Raw genomic sequence first — 16,645 nt, forward strand, 5'->3', positions numbered from 1 at the left:
GCTTCCATTTCACCATCACTACTCCAAACCAGGTGAGTTCTGCGTTCCAGGTGGTGTGGCTGGTGTTCCCATGAAGGCAGCAGGTGTACGATCCAGGACGGAGGGTCCAGGTGATCCAGGTAATCCAGGTGATCCAGGTAATCCAGGTAATCCAGGTAATCCAGGTAATCCAGGTAAGGTAACTGGCTGCTGAACCAGGGACACAAGCAGACAGTCCAGCTATGAATGAACAATGAAGTCTCATTAGATGATTGCATGACTCCACCTGCGCTTGATCTGCTGAGTGCGACTCTGCTACACCTGCTGCTACACCTGCTGCACACCTGCTGCACACCTGCTGCTACACCTGCTGCACACCTGCTGCACACCTGCTGCACACCTGCTGCTACACCTGCTGCTACACCTGCTGCACACCTGCTGCTACACCTGCTGCACACCTGCTGCTACACCTGCTGCACACCTGCTGCTACACCTGCTGCACACCTGCTGCTACACCTGCTGCTACACCTGCTGCTACACCTGCTGCACACCTGCTGCTACACCTGCTGCACACCTGCTGCTACACCTGCTGCTACACCTGCTGCACACCTGCTGCTACACCTGCTGCTACACCTGCTGCACACCTGCTGCTACACCTGCTGCTACACCTGCTGCACACCTGCTGCTACACCTGCTGCACACCTGCTGCACACCTGCTGCTACACCTGCTGCTACACCTGCTGCACACCTGCTGCTACACCTGCTGCACACCTGCTGCACACCTGCTGCACACCTGCTGCTACACCTGCTGCACACCTGCTGCACACCTGCTGCACACCTGCTGCTACACCTGCTGCACACCTGCTGCTACACCTGCTGCACACCTGCTGCACACCTGCTGCTACACCTGCTGCTACACCTGCTGCACACCTGCTGCACACCTGCTGCTACACCTGCTGCACACCTGCTGCACACCTGCTGCTACACCTGCTGCTACACCTGCTGCACACCTGCTGCTACACCTGCTGCACACCTGCTGCACACCTGCTGCTACACCTGCTGCACACCTGCTGCACACCTGCTGCTACACCTGCTGCTACACCTGCTGCACACCTGCTGCTACACCTGCTGCACACCTGGGACAGAGAGACCAGGTCCAAGCACAAAATGGTGAAGTCTAAGTTAATATTTTACAATTTAGGACCAAAATACTTCGTCATTCAGGACCTTTTTTGAATCATTTTGGACAAGTAATTGAGTCCGTTTGGATAAATTTTGTGACTTTGTACAATTTGTTTTTCATTCTGAGCAATTTCTGAATAATTCTGGACACACGTTTGAGTCAATTCGCATAAATTTAGTCACTTTTTACAATTCTTGTCATTTTTGGCGCATTTTTTGGTCATTCAAGACAACTTTTAAATCATGCTTTAAGTCAGTTTGGATAAATTTGCTAAGTTTTGGAGAATTTCTGAGCCAGTTTGGCCTCATTTTAGGGCATTTTGGACCTTTATTTGTCATTTTCTACAATTTCTTAGACCTTAAAAAAACACTTTTAATGTTTTTTTTCCTGCATATTCTTAAGAGCTTTTCCTCCACAAGCTCAACATTATTTATACAAAGGAAGTCATGCCTCATCATAACGATATTTTTATGTCTTGAAAGCGTAAAATATTTAAAACTGTTTAATTTCTTTGCATGATGGATGTAAAATGAAATCTGAGCACCAGCACTCATTAAAGACGTTGTTCTGGAACTTCTCTGTCTTTATTTAACGGTTCTGCCTCCAGAAACGTCTAATTAATGCTTGTTTAAAGGAAGGAAGTCTTTGTTTAAAGCTCCAGTCAGTTTGCTCCTTATAAGGTTTCCTTTATTCCCTCCTCAGTCTTATGTAACTGTGTTGGTCAGTTGTTCTAACTAGACTCTCCTACTGAGGCTTTCTACTGAAGATAAAGTTGGAATCCTGAAGAGAACTCAGCTGGACGTCTGATGGATTCCTTCTCCTCCTGCGAGTCATGGTCTGGGTTTTTGTTTTTTTTTTTTGGCTCCATGACAACAGAAACTAATATGCAAATTCCTGCTTTGACTGGGAGCCAGAATGAAAAAGTTTTTCTGCCGTCGGGCTTTTTGGCTCCATCTCACACTCGAACCGCTGTTTGTCTAAAAGAATCTGCTGCTTCTGCGCCAGGAATTTCAGCTACCTCTGCTCTTTATTATGGGATGTCTCCACAGGAACGCCCAGTGATTTATGGAGCTTGTATCTGCTGAAGAGGAGGAGGAAGGGGAGGAGTGAGAAAGTGAAACTGGAGTTTAAAGCTGTCAGATTTCGTAAAGCTGCAGCCAGAAGGAGGCGAAGGATTTCTGGGGAGGAAGACTGGAGCTTCTTCTAACCTTCTGCCCACATGTTGGAGTTCTGACCTCCCCTTGTTCCTCTGGATCCTGCAGGATTATCGGTGGAGGGTCTGCAGCAGCTGGTCTGAGGTCCGTTGGGATGTTGCAGCGGGAAGATGCCACGCAGATGATGCCATGCCGACAGACTGTCCAGCTCTGCTCGTCTTTCTGGGCTTCTTCTGTCTGCTCGCCGTGACGCAGCAGGACGTGGACAAACGCTGCACCAAAGGCGTCCTGTGGCAGGTCGAGGCCCTGCAGAGGAAAGCTGACACACAGGTAGGACAGCAGAACATGTCCAAATGACACCAGATCGTTCATGATTACCTCAAACATGTCCAGAAAATTTCAAAAAATGCGTCCAAAATTACTCAACTTTTCTCTAAAATGCGTCCAAAATGATAGAAAAAGTCTGAATCTTTTCAAAAATGTGTCCAAACTTGACTCAACATTTGTCCAAAGTGGAAACAAATCATTCCGAATTGTTTACTATGTCTGAATTTCAATGTCAGTTTCATTTTTTTTTCTTGAATTGACCTAAAATGTGTCCAAATTTCTATCAAAACCTTCTGAAATGACTCAAGATCGTTCATGATTACTTCAAACCTGTCCAGAGTATGTAAAAAATGCATCCAAAATCATTCAACTGTGTCCAAAATGCATCTGAAATGACAGAAAAAGTCAGAATCTTTTCAAAAAGTTGTCCAAACCTGACTCAACATTTGTCCAAAATTATCAAAAACTTGTCCAAAATAACGACTCAAAACTATTCCAAATATTCTATAAAAAACTTCTTCCAAAACTTCCCAAAATGGCACAAAGTCGTTCATGATTACCCCAAACATGTCCAGAATATTATAAAAACCTGTCCAAAATGATTCAGCTTTTGCTAGTACGACTCCAAATATGTCCAAAAGTCACAGAAAAAGTCTTAATCTTTTCAAAAATTCATCTAAACTTGGCTCAACATTTGTCCAAAGTGAAAAAAAATTGTTCTGGATTATTTACAACATCTCAATATCAATTTATTTCCAGTATTGACCTAAAATGTGTCCAAATTTCTACCAAAACTTCCCAAAATGACACAAGAGCATTCATGATTATCTCAAACCTGTCCAGAATATGTAAAAAATGCAACTTTTCTCCAAAACGTGTCCAAAAATGACAGAAAATGTTTGTCTTTTCAAAAATTTGTCCAATGTTCACTCAACATTTCTCCAAAATGAAAAAATATTCTTTCAAAATTATTTATTGCGTCTCAATTTCAATGTCAGTTTCAAAATGTTTTTGAAACGACTCAAACCATGTCCAAATTTCTACCAAACTTCCCAAAATGGCACAAGATCATTCGTGATTACCCCAAATCTGTCCAGAATATTTTAAGTATGTGTCCAGAATGACTCAACTTTTCTCCAAAATGGCTTCAAAATTCATCAAAATGTCCAACGATTTTAAAAGCTTGTCCAAAATGACTAAACTTTTGCCAGTACAACTCAAAGTATGTCTAAATATGACAGAAAATGTCTGAATCTTTTCAAAAAATTTCTCCAAACTTGACTCAACATTTGTCCAAAGTGAAAAAAATTGCTCCGTATTATTTACTACGTCTCAATCTCAGTTTCAATCTTTTTCCCTGAAATGACCTAAAATGTGTCCAAATTTCTACCAAAACCTTCTGAAAGGGCTCAAGATCATTCATGATTACTTCAAACCTGTCCAGAATATGTAAAAAATGCATCCAAAATCATTCAACTGTGTCGAAAATGACAGAAAAAGTCAGAATCTTTTCAAAATGTGTCCAAACTTGTTTTAACATTTGTCCAAAATGAAAAACAAAAGTCCTTCAAAATTATTTATGTCTCACTTTCATTGTCCGTTTCAAAAATGTTTCTGAAAAGATGTAAAACGGGTTCAAAATTGATCAAAAAAAGTTTCAAATGGATGTCTTCAAATTTTGTCCAAACATTTTCATCCATAATGCCAAAACCTTTTCAAAATGGCTCAAAACTTGTCCAAAAACTCATCCTAACTTACCAAAACTTTACCAAACCATACATAAAATGTGTCCAAAAATTTTCAAAAAACTTTTGTCCAAAATTAGAAAAATTCGTTAAATAAATAACAAAATCAGGTTAACTGGTGATAGTTTCCCTCTCCAGATGTTTCGTCCTCAGATTCGTCCAGACCAGACCTGGCTGTGTGTCAAATAAAGATACTAGATAAAAAAAAACCTGTTGAAAAACATCCGCATCACTATTTAATAAAGTCTATATCCATGTAAATATCACCTACAGACAGTGAAAAGAAACGTGCTGGAGAAATAAAAACACATATTTTTTATGAACGATGAGAGGAAACGATGGAATCCAGAGATAAATTTAGAGACCACAATCTGACTCATCATGCCACCGATCAGTCCGATAAACATCTTCACAAGGATGTAAAAAGGATTACAGATATATAACACAAACTACCTGCGTATTAATCACTCAGACTGCAGTACTGGAAGTATTCTAGTCTTCCTCTGCCACGTCTGTAAAGTGTCTTTTTGCCATTTCTAAGCCAGCCAGAGTTTTTGGAAAGACACAACTCACACATATATTTGTTTGTTTTGTCCAGATCGGATCGTTTACTTCCATTTTTATTTAATATTGTCAGCGGTTAATGTGCTCTGAAATGACGGTTAGGACTGAACGTGTTTTATTGTTTTCTGAGTGACTAGTTTTAACAACATGGTCTCAGTTTGTTCTGATGTATTTTATCAGATCCAGCTGATGTTCTGCTGCGTGTTGTTCTGATGTATTTTATCAGATCCAGCTGATGTTCTGCTGCGTGTTGTTCTGATGTATTTTATCAGATCCGGCTGATGTTCTGCTGCGTGTTGTTCTGATGTATTTTATCAGATCCAGCTGATGTTCTGCTGCGTGTTGTTCTGATGTATTTTATCAGATCCGGCTGATGTTCTGCTGCGTGTTGTTCTGATGTATTTTATCAGATCCAGCTGATGTTCTGCTGCGTGTTCTGATGTATTTTATCAGATCCAGCTGATGTTCTGCTGCGTGTTCTGATGTATTTTATCAGATCCAGTTGATGTTCTGCTGTGTTTTGTTCTGATGTATTTTATCAGATCCAGCTGATGTTCTGCTGCGTGTTGTTCTGATGTATTTTATCAGATCCGGCTGATGTTCTGCTGCGTGTTGTTCTGATGTATTTTATCAGATCCAGCTGATGTTCTGCTGCGTGTTCTGATGTATTTTATCAGATCCAGCTGATGTTCTGCTGCGTGTTCTGATGTATTTTATCAGATCCAGTTGATGTTCTGCTGTGTTTTGTTCTGATGTATTTTATCAGATCCAGCTGATGTTCTGCTGCGTGTTGTTCTGATGGGAGGCTGCTGAGGCTCTGAGTGTTTCTGAGAACAAACCCGAGTTAAACCTGAAGTTCTGCTCTGGATCTGTTCCACTGAACTCAGACTAACAGACAGCAGTGGACGAGCTTCTATGTTGTGGGTTTTCTTGGTGAGACATTAATTAGTTTTGTGTCTCGTTATTAACCAGGCAGCCTGTGTTAAGTTGTGATTATCTACAGTTAACCTGGAGATGTTTCCTGAACAATCACCAGGAGTTAAACACCTGACAGGATGACAAAGATCTATGTGGATGAAGCAGGATGTTTATCGGACTGATCGGTGGCATGATGAGTCAGACTGTGGTCTCTAATTTTATCTCTGGATTCCATCGTTTCCTCTCACTGTTCATAAAAAAATACGTGTTTTTATTTCTCCAGCACGTTTCTTTTTACTGTCTGTAGGTGATATTTACATGGTTATAAACTTTATTAAGTAGTGATGTCGATGTTTTTCAGCAGGTCTTCTTTATCTAGTGTGTTTATTTCACACACAGCCAGGTCTGGTCTGGAAGAATCTGAGGACGAAACATCTGGAGACGGAAACTATCACCAGCTAACCTGATTAAACTGGAACATCAGCACCAGTACATGACGAGTATCCCGTCATAAACAGTCGTCCACATGTCGGATCTGACTGTAAAACACACAGAAGTGAAACGTAACATTCTACAGTTAATAAAGTATGGCACTGAAAATAACATCTGTGGTTAACAGAACAAATTCCAGCTCTCTCCAAATCAGCATCAGACACATGATTGATCTTCTTAAACTGTTCTCCAGCAGAACCTCCTGACTCTCATTATAGAACAATGTGGAGCTCCATGATTTCTGCTGGGTTTTGTGACCAGCTCTAAACTGTTCTTCCTCGGCGACTTCTGGTGTTGCTACAAAATAAAACAACTGTATTTTGGGTTTAAAAAGCTAGAGCAAAAAACCAACACTGTGGTTTTTTTCATTAGTTAAATAATACATTTCTACATTTAGGTTTTAAAAACTGAAAAAAAAACTGTGGTTTATTGGTTTTTTTAGATTTTGTTTTGAAATGGAAAAACGAATGAGCGAACCATAAACGGATTGAACTCCAATAAACTCGTCGTCTGTTAAACAGTTTTTATAACTTTCATGATTCTCGTTCTGACTCCACTTCCTGTTTCTCTTCAGATCAGCTGCCGACTTTACACTCCGACCAGCCGAGACTTCGAGGTACGAACCCGATTCCTCTGATTTCAGCACCAATGTTTGCTTGAAGAAATGAAATAAAATGTAAATAAAAGTGGATTTAAAGTGAGTCAGTTTTTATTAGCATCTGTTAGTTTCACAGCAGTTCATTAAACATCTGGACCAGAAACACAAACCAGCTGCTGCTTCCAGATTTTGCTATTTTAATGGTATTATTTTTTTTAATTTCCTGTTATTTTAGTAAGTAAAATGTATTTGTATTTAAATAAAAATTTTATTATAACAAGTCATCTAGTAAATTAACAGTAAATCTACAAAAATTTTTGTTTTCAAAAAACTAACGTTTAACAGTTTTAAACTTTTTGAAATTTTCTTTTGAACATTTTACTGTTATTTTACAGATTTAACCTATTTTGTTAAATTACAAATAATGTTAAGGAAATCACCAATAAACTTGAAAAAATAAATGTTTTGAACAGTTTTCAGCTTTATTTTTTTTTGCATTTTACTGTTTTTTTGTTTTTGTTTTTTTGTTTTTTTTTTACAAATTTTCCCTGTTTTGATTTATTACAGACTAAATCTAATAAAATCCTAAAAAAGAAAAAAAAACAGGTTAATTTAAATGTTGACTTTGGGGAAAAACAACAAAAATCAAGACAAATTGTAATTTATGTTTCAAAAACAGATAAAAATTGAATAATTTCCATATTTAAAGGTGTTTAATACAAGCGTTTTATTAACGTTTTCGTGTTCGGAGTCGTGTTTCGTCTGTTCTCTTGTCGTCTTCATGGTTTCTTGGTCTTCTGTCTCCAGCAGATTTGTCCCGGTGCTGCTCTCAGGTGTTTTGCAGAAGAACTTCAGGTCCTCGCTGAGGAGTGGGAACTGAACCCGAACCTGAACCGGAACCGCAAAGCCCGATCCAAGTTCAACCTCCGCATCCAGAAACTGGCCTCGTACTTCGACCAGGTAGAGACGCTTTAAGGACATTTCAACCGTTTAAGATTCAAACTCAAATTCTAGGGTTTTTCTTGTATGTTTTATGTTACAAAATGTTGTGATTTAAGAGTTTATACTTCAGTAAACTAACTTACAAACAACCTGTCGTGTAAACTTCACATCATTAGAGGATCCGGCATTGAGCCCTGAGGGACGCTGTTCATAATCACATTCTGATCCATGTTTTCTCCACATTTCCCTTTCAACATGTTTGGTTCTTTAACCCCAAAACACCAGAAATTATCAAAACTGATAGAATATTCAGATTTCCAGCTGTCTTTGAATGCATCGTGTGCAGTTCAATGAGGAAAATGAACCAAATCTGAACTCAAAATCATGATATTTCCTCAAAAACTGACGTCTGTATTCCTTTATTTCATGTCTTATTTAGAAATTCAATAAATGGCAGAAGTTTGGTGCTTCTTGGTGCAAGAAGCCATAAAACCAGAAAGTCTGAGAGGCAAACCAAAGCTACGGGATCAATAGAAGATGAATGCAGCATGGCTCAGAAACGGTGAACAGAGGAGCAAATTGTTGGAGATACGTCCAGCATGATAAAAATTCTTTCTGCAGCTGATGAACAGAGACTCAAAACTGGACTAAAAAATGTCCGAAATGATAAAAATCTTGTCCATATTGACTCAAAAACTGTCATTTTGAACACATTTTAAATTATTTCAAATACATTTCAAGCTATTTTGGACAGTTTTCCGGTCATCTGAGACCATTTTTGAGTAATTTTAGACTACTTTTATGTTATTTTGGTCACATTTCAAATAATTTTATACAATTTTAGCCTGAGACTAAAATCCGACCTACTGGATAAAAAAAATAAATGCAGCATGGCTCAGAAACCGTGACCAGAGCAGCAAGTTGTTGAAGATACATTCAGCATGGTGGAGCATCTTTCTACAGGTGATGAGCAGACATCCATCCATCCATCCATCCATCCATCCATCCATCCATCCATCCATTATCTATACACCGCTTAATCCTCACTAGGGTCGTGGGGGGGGGCTGGAGTCTATCCCAGCTGATTTAGGGTGAAGGCAGGGGACACCCTAGACAGGTCACCAGTCTGTCACAGGGCTACATATATAGACAAACAATCACTCTCACATTCACACCTACGGGCAATTTAGAATGATCAGTTAACCTCAGCATATTTTTGGACTGTGGGAGGAAGCCGGAGTACCCGGAGAGAACCCACGCATGCACAGGGAGAACATGCAAACTCCATGCAGAAAGATCCCGGGAAAGCCGGGACGCGAACCAGGGACCTTCTAGCTGCAAGGTGAAAGTGCTAACCACTACACCACTGTGCAGCCCATGAGCAGACATATAAAACTGGAATAAAACGCTCTAAAATGAATCAAATTGTCCATAATGACTCAAAAATGCTCATATTTAACAATTCTTTGAGTCATTTTGAACTAGTCTGGACAGATTTCAAGTTAATTTTGACCATTTTTGAGTCATCTTTGGACAATTTGTTACTTTGCACATGTTTAAAGTTATTTTAGACAAATATTGAGTCATTTTGAACAAGTTTAAAGTTATTTTGGTCAGTTTTTGAGTTATTTTGGACAATTCTGTGCCACTTTGGACACATTTCAAGTTATTTTAGATGAGGTTCAACTCATTTTGGACAATTTTAGACTAAGATGACCAGTATGTAAGGACAATACAGCCTACAGAATGAATAAAATAAATGTAGCATGGCTCAGAAACGGTGAACAGAGCAGCAAGACACGTCCAGCATTTTGAAACATCTTTCTATTGTCGATTCTGTTGCCATTTTAAACTAAATTTTTAGTCATTTTGAACTAATTTCAAGTAATTATGGAGAGTGTTCAGGTTGTTTTGGACAATTGTTAAGTAGGTTTGGACTAAATTTTGAGTAACTTTTGACATTTTTTTGTTATTTTGAACAAAATTTCAGTCAATTTTGGACAATTATATATTGTTTTGGACCGGTTTTAGATTATTTTAGACACGTAAGTAATTTTGGACAGTTTTTTAGGTAGTTTGGATGATTCATCAGTAGGTTTAGATAGGTTTTGAGTCATCTGTGATATTTTTTGTTACTTTGAATGAAATTTGAGTTGATTTGGACAATTTTATATTACTTTGGACAAATTTAAAGTTATTTTAGACAAGCTTTTTGTTATTTGGACAGTTTTGAAGTTATTTTGGACAATTAGATTGACAGTAAAGAGTAGCATGGCTCAGAAACAGTGAACAGAGGAGCAATTGTTGGAGATACATTCAGCATGGTGAAACATCTTTCTACAGATGATGAGCGGAGACCCAAAACTGCAACAAAACCTGTGTAAAATTACCCAAACGTTGTCACATTGATCTTAAGTTTAGTCATTCTAACAAATTGAATGTAATTTTAGACAGTTTATGAGTTATTTTAGACAATTCTTGAGTCAGTTTGGATAATTTTATGTTACTTTTGACACGTTTAAAGTTATTTTAGACAGGTTTTGAGTCATTTAGTACTTTTGGGCCATTTTTAAATAATTTTGGACAGTTTTTGAGACAGTTTAGACATTTATTTTGTTACTTTGGACTAGTATTGAGTCACTTTGGACAACTCTGTGTTACCTTAAACAAGCTTCACGCTATTCTAGACGTGCCAAAAGTTCGACAGTCTTGTTGGTTTCCTCTTGTTTTTTGTTTTAGCAACAGCACAAGTTAAAAAGGCACTTTGTGATATTTTCCAGCATATTTTAACTTAAAAGAAGCTTCTTTGCTGGTTGTTCTCTGTACATGTATTAAAGTATCGCCTGAACATCACATTGTTAGAGGACCCAGCATCGAGCCCTGAGGGGCGCTGGTAATAGTCAGGTTCAGTGTTTTGAATGTGTCGATTCCTCTCATATTATTCTATTTCTGCCTTTTTTTCCCTTCACAGACGGAGCCCGGCTGTCGTCAGTGTGAACTTCTCAAAGAGGAAGATGCCAAAACGTTTCTCCAAAGTCTCAATGACACTCTGCAGATCATGAGGTCTCAGTTCTGTCCATGACCCGCTGCTGCCCCTACTGGGTTTCAGGATACAAACTGGCCGACAGAGCGTTTGGACTTTGGTGGACAGTTGCAGTTGGTGCAGTTTGTTGCATCATTATTAGGTCTGGAGGTTTAGAGACAAACTAATGAACGATTGTTACACAAGTTCTGCTGCTGTTTCATTTAATGAGAAAGCATGAAAGCGCACATTCTGCACTTTATGCGTCTTATGTTCGTGAATATATTCCTGAAACGCCTCATTATCATTATTATTATTCCATTTATTCGACTGCAGATCCAGATAAAGAACAAAAGAATACGTTGATGGCTTTAAACCAAAACAGAGGAGCAACAGCAGATGGATTTGTCAGCAGTTTGGCTTTTTAATTCTTGCAAAAAATAAAGATCTGCTGTCACAAAAGTTCCATCTGTTGGTTCAGTTTCTTTCTGACGACAAACCAGAGATGTCAGAACCCAAACAAGAAACTTTTTTCAGAAGATTTTGCTCTGGATGTTCGATTTACTGCAGGCCAAATGAACCAATACGCCCATGAAACACCTAGAAATGCTGAAAATGGCTGTACTCTTTGCACATTTAGTTGTGATTAACTAAAGGGTATGGAAGCAGAGTGGTCTGGCCCACTTTCTGTAGTTTTTAAGAAAAAATATTACAGCAATTATATAAAACTCAGTTTGGATTTTTTTGTGGGTTAGACCACTGCCTCTAACCCCTCACATCATTCTGCAAGTTTTCAGTCATTTTTAATCATTTTCAGTTAATTCTGAACAGATTTAAGTCATTTTGGTCAATTTTTGAGTTATTTTGAGAAGAGTTTTATCATTTCTGGAAACTTTTTTGTAATTCTTGACAAATTCTCTGCAATTTTGGATCATTTTCAAGTCATTTTAGACAAATTTTGAGTCATTTTGGATCATTTTCCAGTTATTTTAGACTATTTTCATGTCATTCTGAGCAAATTTTTGTTGTTTTAGATCATTTATGGAAATTTTTCTGTAATTCTGGATCATTTTCAAGTAATTTTGGATCATTTTTTAAGCATTTTGAACAATAATGGTTTGGAAGCAGAGTGGTCTGAACTGCTTTCTGTAATTTTAAGAAACATGGGTTCAAAGTTTTGTTTTCCAGAATGGTCTAACATTCCACTGTAACGCTGTGTTTGGGTTGTCGGTTGGACCACTGCTTCTAATCTCCTCAATTAAGAGAAAAATATTGTTTTTGACCACATTCAAGACTAACTGGCGAGGACAAGGAAAGCGGTGGAGACCCAAATTGGAGCTAAAAGCGAGTCAATATTCACCAGTTGGTCACAAACAAGACTCCATTGTGTTGCTGTATTGCTGAATTAAGACAGTTCTCACATTGAAACGTGTTTTCTTTCCTATTTGTTCAGCCTGCAGGTTGACTTAATCAAAAACAATGTTTGACTTTGGACCTGTTTTGGCAGATTTCCACCTTGCCACCTTGCGATGAAGGTTCATACAGGCTGATTTCTTGTAGAACAAATTGCACTTGCTAACTTAATGAGCGGCAGTGACCTGATTTATTTCAGCTTTATGACAAACTCTGGGAACAGTCACGGTTATGCTCTGGAAATAAATACGATGCCGTTCGATCTTTGGACTCTGGAGAGATAAACTAATCTGTGCAGAGTTGCAGAGGAGGCAGAAAAATACTGAAAGTGAAACTAAACTTAATCTCCTGCTTCATGTGTCCACAGTTTGCACCGGCCTTTTAACATCACAGCAACTTCTAGCAAACTTATGTTTGAATAAGAAACCCCACTTTTAATGACTAGTCTTAACTTTCTTCTGACATCTTAAGAAATGGGAGGAAACCTGAAACTGAACTTACCAAGCCAATTTTATTACATTATTTCAACTTGAATTCAGTTTTGAATCAACTGACATTGAAATTTGAATTTAAGTTACAAATAATATTGTATTAATGCAACATTGTTTTGTCAAAACAACCCATAATAACTAATGTTTGAAAGGTTTATGTAAATCGGTAAACTACACTTCCTGTCCAAGTAGTGAAAGAAAAATGGAAAATCATTCCAGTATAATTAATTTGTTTAAAAAAATTATTCCTCCCCTTAAATCTCCAATAATTTGCCTATTAACAATGATGTAGTTCATTTAATGAGTACATAATTAATATGTAAATACATGGATTAGCATCTATTAAGCCTGTATTAGCATTAGCATTTTTGTTTGCATAAATAAGGCAACTTTAGTTGCTACATTAGCCAAAACAAGATAACATTAGCAGCTTTGTTAGCATAAATAAAGTAAATTTAGCTTCTACATTACCCAAAACAAAATGACATTAGCAACTTTGTTAGCATACATAACTTTAGTTGCTACATTAGCCAAAACAAGATAACATTAACAGCTTTGTTAGCATAAATAAATGCATCATTACAAAAGCAATCACGAAATAAACAATCACCTGAATAAACCGTATAACTTTTTATTATATGCAATGTTATTTCAACTTAAGCTAGCAAGCTAAAAAAAAAAACAAAAACCTGCCGCCTACTTGAACTGGTTAGCGCCTGTTATCTAACACAATAACATAATGGACAGGTCTCTTTTTTACTCAGTTAAAGATATGTGAGCAGCAAGGGGGCAAAAACGTTTATTATGATATTTTCAGTCCTTAGAAATCACCACATTTGAAGTATCCGTCAGCTCTGGTGGCTAACACGACACATATTCCTGGCAGAAACAAGCTAATGCCTATTCATACCAATAATTAAAATCACAAAAATCCTTCACAAACATAATTAATTAGTGTGATTTGTCTGACTTTAAAATGGGACAATTTTCCCGCAGTTTCAGTGTAAAACATTCAAGTCCTTCAGAAAATGCAGATTTTTGGTGCCAACAGCGAATTCTGCTCTGTAACCTAACAGGCAGATTTTCTTCTTAGAATAAAAATGAACATTTTATACCTAAAACTTTGTGATTTGTGCATTTTTGTTAAAAAAAATATTACTCCAAACAAGTTAACAAGAAAAGATAAATATTAGCTGCTTTACTAGTCTAAAAGAGATAACATTAGCAGCTGCTATTGCTGAAATGTGGTAACTTTAGCTGCTGTGTTAGCCAAGACAAGATATCATTAGCAACTTAGCATATAATAAATTTAGCTGCTACATTAGTCAAAATATGATATTAGCATCTTTGTTTGCATAAATAACTTTACTTGCTACGTTAGCCTAAATAAAAATAACATAAAATTAGCTGCTACATTAGTGTAAATAAGATGACATTAGCTGCTGCATTAGTATAAATAGTTATTTTACATGAATACATTATCCAAAATAAAACATTAGCTTTGATGTTAGTGAAAATATGGTAACTTCAGCTTCTACATTAGCTTAAATGAAATAACAGAGTTACGTTTGTAGAAATAAAATAACATCTGCTATGTTAGCATATGTAACTTTAGTTGCTATGTTAGCCTAAATAACATTACATTAGCGGCTAAATTATAAGTTATTATGAAATTGTCCTAGGTCATAATGAACAAATTTGAGTTCATTTTAAATACTGTTTTCTCACTTTAACCTAAAGAACTTAACCTAAAAAGAAAGTGTTAGCTGCTATGTTAACCTAAGCAAGAAAACATTAGCAGCCATGTTAGCATAAACAAGATTACATCAGCAGCAATATTAGCCAAAACAAGATGAAATTAGCTGCTATGTTTGTATAAGATAACATTAGCTATGTTAGCATAAATAAAGTTACTTTGCATGCTACACTAGTGTAAATCAAACATTAACAGCAGCCATATTTGCATAATCAAGATAACTTAGCTGCTATGTTAGTGTAAAAAAGGTAACTTTAGCTGCTATGTTAGTATAAATAAGATAACATTGGCTATGTTAGCATAAATAAAGTTACTTTGCATGCTACACTAGTATAAATCTAACTTTAACAGCAGCTATATTAGCATAAACAAGATAATATTCGCTGCTATGTTAGTGTAAATAAGATAAAATTAGCTATGTTAGCATAAATAAAGTTACTTTGCATGCTACACTAGTATAAACATTAACAGCAGCTATATTAGCATAAACAAGATAACATTAGCTGCTATATTAGTGTAAAAAGCTAAGTTTAGCTGCTATGTTAGTATAAATAACATTAGCTATGTTAGCGTAAGTAAAGTTACTTTGCATGCTACACTAGTATAAATCAAACATTAACAGCAGCTATGTTCGCATAAACAACATAACATTAGCAGCTACATTAGCATAACCAACAACAGCTGCTATGTTACCCTAAATAAAGTTAGCTACTTATTCAGACTTTATTAATTCCCAGAGGGAAATTCTGTTATGTGGCTACTATATTAGCTTAAATAAAATAACAGTTACATTTGTATAAATAAAAATTTAGCAACATTAGCTACAATGTTATTCAGAATACAATAACATTAGCAGCTATATTACATGCAACAATTTCAAGTCATTTTAAAGTTGTTTAAATTCACTGTAGGCCAATTTTGAATAATTTCGGGTAACTTTCAAACTTTATTGGACAAGTCACTCATTTTTGAGGAATTTTGGGTCAGATTTAATATACAGAGGCCATTTTTCTCATTAATTTTGCAGTTCACATGTGGAACTCGCATGATCTGAATCTCTTAAAGGACGTAGTGATGGGAAATGAAAGTTTTCTGTTAAACAGTTGTAGCATGATCAGTGGATTTACTGATTGATCAGTTGTATAGCAGGAAAAAAAACACAACACCAGTCCTGTTCTGACCAGCTTTGGCCGCCTTTAATTTAAGATTCGTAAAAAGCGAAAAGATTTCAGTAGAGACATAATGATTGTTAAATGTGAACAGTTAGAGCACAGGTTGTTTTTATTTTCCCATTCCTCTGGTTCATTATTCTGCGGATGTAGGAAATGACGCAGTTTAGCTACTTCCTGGTTCTCTGATGTTTGGCTCCAGCAGCAGTTTAGTTCACTTTTTGGGGCCCCGAATAGCATCTCTGTGCTTCAGGGGCCCCTACAGAGCTACATCCAGCCCCGCACATTCTTTATGTTCAAGAACTGAAGCTACAAACTGAAGAATTTAATAGAAAAGCTTAAAGTTCAATCAAACGGCTTCCTCCCATTACTGCAGCTTATCCGCTTCTGCGCATGCTCAGTGGGCCTCGTGGATTCCGGTAGGTCACCGTCAGTGCGGGTATTGATCTGATTATCGGTGATCGATCCGCCCCTCCATCAGCTCTCCGGTTTGTCCTTGTTGGGGCCCATGAAGTCCACCCCGTCCACCGGGATGTCCTTCTCCTTGATGGCCTTCTGCACGCAGCGCTGGTACCGGCGGAACGTCTCGGTACACGGGTCGCCGCTCCGGTCCCCTTTCAGGAACTTCTCGGCGAACCAGCGGTTGAAGCACTGGTCGTACTCCCGCTTCAGGTCGGTACAGGCCTCCCCGACGCTGTTCATCTCCGGTAACAAACCGGCAAACGGAGGGTCGACAAACAGAGGATTTATTCTGCTGTTTTCAAACCGACGGCAGAGCGGACATGCGCATTGCGTGACTTTCCTTGAACGGCGGGGAGCGATTGGCTGCGTTGAGAGTGACGTCGGGCAGCGTCGCGGCGTCACGACGTAACAGAGATATTGTGACCGTATG

General features: G+C 37.7%; 2 protein-coding genes across 4 annotated transcripts; one reads left to right on the forward strand and one right to left on the reverse strand.

Annotated features, from left to right (window-relative positions):
- The first annotated feature begins 1,985 nt into the window (after window positions 1-1,985).
- Window positions 1,986-13,031, forward strand: il15l (interleukin 15, like). Of its 3 annotated transcripts, none has more exons than XM_055011975.1 (4): window positions 1,986-2,646; window positions 6,937-6,978; window positions 7,768-7,920; window positions 8,342-10,865. In XM_055011975.1, exons 1-4 carry the CDS (start codon window positions 2,506-2,508, stop codon window positions 8,390-8,392), a joined length of 387 nt encoding a protein of 128 aa, XP_054867950.1. In that variant the 5' UTR covers window positions 1,986-2,505; the 3' UTR covers window positions 8,393-10,865. The 3 variants fall into 3 exon arrangements, with proteins under 3 accessions (XP_054867950.1, XP_035813817.1, XP_035813818.1); XM_035957924.2 differs by lacking the exon at window positions 8,342-10,865 and adding an exon at window positions 10,874-13,031 and having other exon boundaries at window positions 2,051-2,646; XM_035957925.2 differs by lacking the exon at window positions 8,342-10,865 and adding an exon at window positions 10,874-13,031 and having other exon boundaries at window positions 2,077-2,646; window positions 7,771-7,920.
- A 2,722-nt stretch (window positions 13,032-15,753) lies between these two features.
- triap1 (TP53 regulated inhibitor of apoptosis 1) lies at window positions 15,754-16,571 on the reverse strand. Its single transcript, XM_023291758.3, has one exon. The coding sequence runs from the start codon at window positions 16,453-16,455 to the stop codon at window positions 16,231-16,233; it is 225 nt and encodes a 74-aa protein (XP_023147526.1). The 5' UTR covers window positions 16,456-16,571; the 3' UTR covers window positions 15,754-16,230.
- Window positions 16,572-16,645: the final 74 nt, after the last annotated feature.

Source organism: Amphiprion ocellaris, chromosome 7 (assembly GCF_022539595.1).
Source record: "Amphiprion ocellaris isolate individual 3 ecotype Okinawa chromosome 7, ASM2253959v1, whole genome shotgun sequence".
NCBI lineage: Eukaryota > Metazoa > Chordata > Actinopteri > Pomacentridae > Amphiprion > Amphiprion ocellaris.